Genomic DNA, 6,847 nt, shown 5'->3' on the forward strand with positions numbered 1-6,847 from the left:
AGCCAGGATGGTCTTGATCTCCTGACCTCGTGATCCGCCCGTCTCGGCCTCCCAAAGTGCTGGGATTACAGGCTTGAGCCACTGCGCCCGGCCGAGGATTTTTTTTTTCTTTAGTTTTGAGGTAGCAGTGGAAATCATTGGTTCATTATGACCCATGAGATTTCAATTTGAGAAGAGAGTTGAATATGAGTCTATAACTAAGATTAATATTCTGGAATAAAGATAGGATTGCTGGCTTACTGACAGCAGGAAATTAAGGCAGTGAATGAGATGCCTAGGGGATGAGACAGGAAGAAGAAATGGGCCTAAATAAAGTCCTAAGGTTCTGCTACCTTTATATGCAAAAAGAGACTATAAATACAACTTTTCTTAGAAGTACTCACAGAGGCAGGAAATTGTATTTTTAGTAGAGACGGGGTTTCACCGTGTTAGCCAAGATGGTCTCGCTCTGCTGACCTTGTGATCAGCTCACCTCGGCCTCCCAAAGTGCTGGGATTACACGCGTGAGCCACCACGCCCAGCCGACAAATTAAGTATTTTAATAACAACCAATTTTAGGAATCAATATAATACAGGTAGAAATGCTCCTGCAGGGTATTATAAACAGTCCCTAGTCACGACCTGATCAGACCTACTCACTGTATCAGATACAGTGTTCTACTTCAAATCAAATCAGTGATTAAGATGAATGACTCAACGTAAATGTACTATGTAAAATATTCTACTTCTATATGTAAACATATATATTAACTCATATATATGTGTATATATATAACAACTTATATATAAGCTGTTACCATTTGAAACAAACAGAAATGTATGAACACTTCACTAAGACTTTTTAAAGGGTCAACATCTGAGTTCGTATCTGCCTTTTTCTGAATCCCAACCCACCTATGTTCAAACAAAACTTCAGGGAATCCACTACTTAAGGTCGTGAAGAAAAAACATTTTTTCAACTTTTACACTTTAGCTGATCTGGAAAAAGGTAACTTTCAAAAGTTGATGCATTGGGTGATTTGAGAAAAACAATGTTTCAAGTTTATGATTTGGGACTAATATTATTACATGAAGTTACATTTAAAGAGAGTCTCCTCCCTTGTTAGGAAAACCAAACAGAAACTAGTTAGGCCACATTTTAAGAAACAGGTAATTAGCTTAAATGGAGTAGTATCACTCTTAACTGATTTTTCAAAAGATAGAGTATAATCTTTTCCTGAAAATTATTATCTACATTTAAAATCACTCAAAAAGTGAGAACTCTATACCACCCTGACTACGCTAAGTTGCTAAATTCAGCTTTCAACGTGAAAAAGAAAGTGAGCATCATAGCAAGCCCAGTATTTAACTCCAATATTATCTTCAAAGGATCTCCGAACTGTCCCATTAATTCCTGATTTCAACGTAACAGTATCACAGAAGCCCTCTCACTGGAAAAAATATGAGGATAAAATAAAGTATCAATTAGTATGTGATAATACACTCTATACATTCCTTTTCATTCATTCAACTCTGTGCCATATGCGAATAACAGTAGCAATCCAACAAAAATTACTAGACAGAATATATCAAAGTCCACTAAAATAATAGTAACTATCAAAACAAATGAACGAATGAATAATAATCTCTCTTCACTTGTAATAAAAACTAAATGTGTAACTATACCTTCAAGTACTCCCACAGCTAGGAATCTTCCATAGAACAACTCTACCATGGGGTTCTTTGGCTTCTCTTCATCCCTAAAGAGTGTTAAAAAATATAAATGTGATTACAATTTTTGGACCTATAGAGAAAATATTAAAAGAACTACAGCATATGACAAGACAAAAACACATCTGTGGCTATCATGCACTTGCACGGAGCTCTGTTATTTACAGTGTCACCTTGTGCAAGGTACTTAAATTTATTCTCCCATTTCTTCACCTGTCAACTGAGGATAATGATGATAGCTGCACTAACAGGATTCTCGTAAGAGTTAAAATGAGCACCACATGTATGAACTTGGAAGAGAAATTGACACGGTCTGTGCACAAAGTGCCTGCTCTTTCTATCATCATTATACATTTCAATCTCATACTCTGTGTAGTGCATGTTTATTTGGACATGGGAAGGAAGAAAAGCCACTTTTAATCAGAATAGATTTCTACAAAATTTTGCTAAGTTATTTCCTGTATTTACATGGAAGAGTCCAAATAATCCAAAAACAACAACCTCACCAGGGAGGGAACAAGGTACCAGTTTTTGACCCAGAGTAGCTAAAGAGCTACTCCATCCTCTTGTGAAGTTTCACACTGCTGGTAGAATTAGTCGTTTACGTATTTTCGAAGTTATTTAATATGAAAATTCATTTTTTCTTTTCTGTTTGAAGCAAACAAATTGATAATTTTAAACTGTCTTTTTATGGTTTGTGTGACCTAAAAAGACAAAGTTCATCTTGGCCTTACTATATAGAAATGCGTTGTATCCACAGTTGTATACAGATTTTTCTGTATTAATTTGTGTTTATATTAACTGATTTGTTAAGTATTGTTTAAAAAGGGAGGGGATACCATCTCTCTTGATAAATAGGTCATCATTTAATCCTTAGAATAATGTTGATAAGTACTTCTCTTAATTCTTACAAGAACCCCAGTAGGTAGTGTAGTAGTCTTTAGTGCTACTGAAAAAAAATTCTGGTCCTTCACGTTCAGGTACACGGTAAGATACACTGTCCTACTCACTCCTTAAAACTGTGATAAAATGTACGTAACCCTTTAACTGCAGTTTGGTAGTGTTAAGTAGATTCACACTGTTGTGCAACCAATCTCAGAATTCTTTTCCTCTTGCAAAACTGAAACTCTATATGCATTAAACAACTCCCCATCTCCCCCTCCCTCCAGCCTCTGGCAACCACCATTCTACTTTCTGTTGTTACGTGTTTGATAACTCTCAATATCTCACATAAGTGATTTATAGTATTTGTCCTTTTGTGACTGGCTTATTTCACTGGGCATAGTATATTCAAGGGGTCATGTTAGAGCATGTGTCAGAACTGTGCTTTTCAGGATGAACAATATTCCACTGTACATATATATAGAACATTTTGTTTATCCATTCACCTATCAATGGACATTTGGTATACTTCCACCTTTTGGCTATTGTGAATAATGTTGCTATGAACACAGGTGTACAAATATCTCTTTGAAACCCTGCTTTCAATTCTTTTGGATAGACACCAAGAAGTAGAATTGCTGGATCATATGGTGATTATATTTTTAATCTTTTAAGAAACCCCCACACTGTTTTCCACAGCGGCTGTACCATTTTATATCCTCATCAACACGGCACAAGGGTTTCAGTTTCTCCACGTCCTTGCCAACCCTTGTTATGTGCTTGGGGCAGTGGGGGTTGGGGGGTTGTTTTTTTCATAGCCACCATCCTCATTAGTGTGAGAAATTCCTACTCATTTTGAAGTTAGGCCACATAGCTCTGTCCAACAAAATGTGAGCAGAAGTGATGTGTGTCACTTCTGGGCAGAAACTTGGAGACACAGTATAATTTTCACTGCCAGCAAGATCCCAGACACCTAGGTGACCTTGGGGCCCTGAGTGAACAGATGAACAGAGCCACTTGTTCACATGCACTACTACTTCATATCCCTGTCTTCATGCTTCTACATAAAAGGATTTTGTCACAATTCACATTCCTGACATCTTTCTCCACCGCAAATTCATTCCTCCTAATGAAAAGTGATTATTGAACCTAAGAAAAGGAACTGGGCATGTAAGACTAGCTCTTTCAGGGACCACTTTTTAGATTTTTTTGGTTAGATCATTATTTGTGCCTGCAAATTCCAAACAGCTTGTCAATAATACAGAAAATATTGGGATTCCCATAAGTCTGTCTTGATTTCTTATTTCTCCACTGACACTAAATACATGCTATCTAATGAATTCCTAAAACCCCACCGCTAAACTTCTTGGTAACTTACGTCTCCTCTTCAGCTTTCATTTGGAAGGCATCTTCTAACCAATCTAACAATTTGTGTGTAAACTCACTCACATCTTGCTGTGAAAAGAAAAAAGCCTGTTGATATTTGAGCCTACTAAAAAAAAAATACTAGATGTTATAACATCAAACCTAGAGCCAGTTACTGAAATATACAATCACTAACTTCTTACAAAGATAACAAGTGAAATGTTTCACACAAAATACAAGAAACTTTTATCATTTAACCAGGATATATTTGAAAAACCAAGCATTATACTGATAATCAATGATTGGGTTCACTTTAAAATACACACACACACACACACACACACACACACACACACACACACGCGTCAAAAACCAAACTTACAAATGAGATTTTTTAAAAATAATCATTACTCACCACTCGAAGAGCTCTGTAATGAATCTTTATAAAATGAAGAAATATCTTATCAAACAGTTCTTTATTTTATAAAGAACTATTACTGGCTTCTCTGTTACAAGGAAGACTAGTCTCTTTCCACAATTCATTTTCTTTTTTTTTTTTTTTGAGACGGAGTCTCGCTCTGTCACCCAGGCTGGAGTGCAGTGGCCGGATCTCAGCTCACTGCAAGCTCCGCCTCCCGGGTTTAAGCCATTCTCCTGCCTCAGCCTCCCAAGTAGCTGGGACTACAGGCGCCCGCCACCTCGCCCGGCTAGTTTTTTGTATTTTTTAGTAGAGACGGGGTTTCACCGTGTTAGCCAGGATGATCTCGATCTGCTGACCTCGTGATCCGCCCGTCTCGGCCTCCCAAAGTGCTGGGATTACAGGCTTGAGCCACCGCGCCCGGCCTCATTTTCTTAATTCAACTTACACACACAACTTTTCAAGCCATATCTACCTTTACTATCATTCAGAACCAGCTCATTTATCACCTTTCACCATTCCTTTGATCTTTGCTCTTCCAACATAGAAAAACAGGAATAGGTTGTAGCTGTTATGTTATCAACTACCATAATTCTTTCAATAACGTGAGTTGGAACATAGAAAATAATAAATAGAACATAAGGGAAAAAGCAATAAATCAACTCTACTAAGGCTGCTTAAAGACAGATGAATCAGTAGTAAGCAATTTGCCCTTATCAAAATAGCCCAAATATAAAACAAACTTACTATCACACATTTTTTCAGCCAGAAGTTTCTTAAAGAGCATGTAGGCCAACTTATTAACCTTAAAAAAATGTTGAAACTGAAGTCTGAGAAGCTTAAGTAAATTGCTCCAAAGCTGTAGAGTTAAATAGGACTAAACGCAACACAAAAATCTAGCTGTAAACATTCATAATACCTATGGTGGGTTGAATAGTAGCCCGCAAAGATGTATGTCCACCTAGACCCTCAAAATGTGACACTATTTGGAATAATGATCTTTGTCACTATAATTAAGGTAAGGATCTTGAGATGAGATCAGCCTGGATTAGGGCTCGGGCTAAATCCAACGGTGAGTGTTCTTACAAGAAACAGAAAACCAGAAGACAGACAGACACATGAGGGAAAGCCATATGAAGAGGGAGACAGGGATTGGAGCTATGCTGCCTCAAGCCAAGGAACACCAACAGCCACCAGAATAGGGTGGAAGCAAAGAAGGATTCTTCCCTAGAGCCACTGGAGGAAGTGGGGCCCTGCCAACACCTTTGTTCTAGACCTCTGTCCTCTAGAACTGTTGGAGAATAATCTTTTGTTTTTAACCACTCCGTCTGTTGCAATTTGTTACAACTGTCCTCAGGAACTACTGTAACATCTTAAAACAACTTTTCATACTTTTGTATAACTTTAATTCACTTAAAGGTTGTATCTAACAAAAAATAAGAAGGTTTCCTAGCTATCACAATATTTTTCAGAAGTTAATCCCTATCTTCCTTAGAAATCAATCTAAAATTGACAATTATAAAATAAAAATTCTACCTGCATCCATCAAGAGGAAAAAAAAAAATGAGGTCTTCACTGCTTTTAGTTTTAAGCTGAAACAATGAAAGGTATGATTAAAACTGACAGTATCAATTGGGGCCAGGTGTGGTGGCTCATGTCTATAATCCTACCACTTTGGGAGGCCAAAGAGGGAGGACAGCTTGAATCCAGGAGTTCAAGACCAGGCCTGGCAACACAGGGAGATCCTGTCTCTATAAAAATAAAATAAAATTATTTGCCAGGCACGGTGGCATGTGCCTGTGGTCTCAGCTACTTAGGAGACTGAGGCATGGGGAAGGCTTGAGCCCAGGAGGCTGATGCTGCAGTGAGCCATTTGTCATACCACTGTATGACACTGTAAGCCATTTGTCATACACTGTATACCACTGTATGACACTGTATACCAGCCTGGGGGACAAAACAAAACCGTGTCTCCAAAAACACAAAAATGGAAAAGAAAAAGAAAAAACTAACAGTATCACATATCAAAGGGTATCCCAAAAGACTCTTGTGCACTTCAAAAGATGATATATTGGAAATATTTAGGAAGAAGATACAATGAAAATATAAATTCACTTTAAAAAAAATCATGATGCTTACATTTATAGATTCACTAAATTACTAGTGTAGGCTTCAAATTCAAGTGGTTAGGGAACACAAGAGAATCAAACTTATCAACCTAATTGATACACATCCACCTTAAAAGTCCTCTAAAGAAAAAGAATCACTAATTTCAAAAGTTAATCTACACTGCTAGTCTGAAGCAAAAGCATTTATATTGTGGCCTTAACAGCCAGTTGTATCCATTTCAACTCAAATTGAGAAGCCCACCTATGTACATATATGGCTCCAAATGAAGTCTATGCTGCCTCATCTTTAAAAGTGAAAAGATACCCCAAAATCAGCATGAATCTCAAGAAAGAAAGAAAGAAA

The 6,847-nt window shown here is 37.4% G+C and overlaps 1 protein-coding gene across 1 annotated transcript in view; it reads right to left on the bottom strand.

Moving 5' to 3' along the window:
• Positions 1–6,847, bottom strand: part of USP25 (ubiquitin specific peptidase 25) — a 144,110-nt gene that overhangs the window by 60,792 nt on the left and 76,471 nt on the right. The window contains exons 7-8 of the mRNA XM_011953426.1: positions 3,971–4,047; positions 1,666–1,739 (exon numbers count right to left, since the gene is read on the bottom strand). Of these exons, the coding sequence (XP_011808816.1) occupies positions 1,666–1,739; positions 3,971–4,047 (151 nt within the window). The remainder of the gene's footprint in view (positions 1–1,665; positions 1,740–3,970; positions 4,048–6,847) is intronic.

Source organism: Colobus angolensis, unplaced genomic scaffold (genome assembly GCF_000951035.1).
Source record: "Colobus angolensis palliatus isolate OR3802 unplaced genomic scaffold, Cang.pa_1.0 Scaffold360, whole genome shotgun sequence".
Taxonomy (NCBI): Eukaryota; Metazoa; Chordata; class Mammalia; order Primates; family Cercopithecidae; genus Colobus; species Colobus angolensis.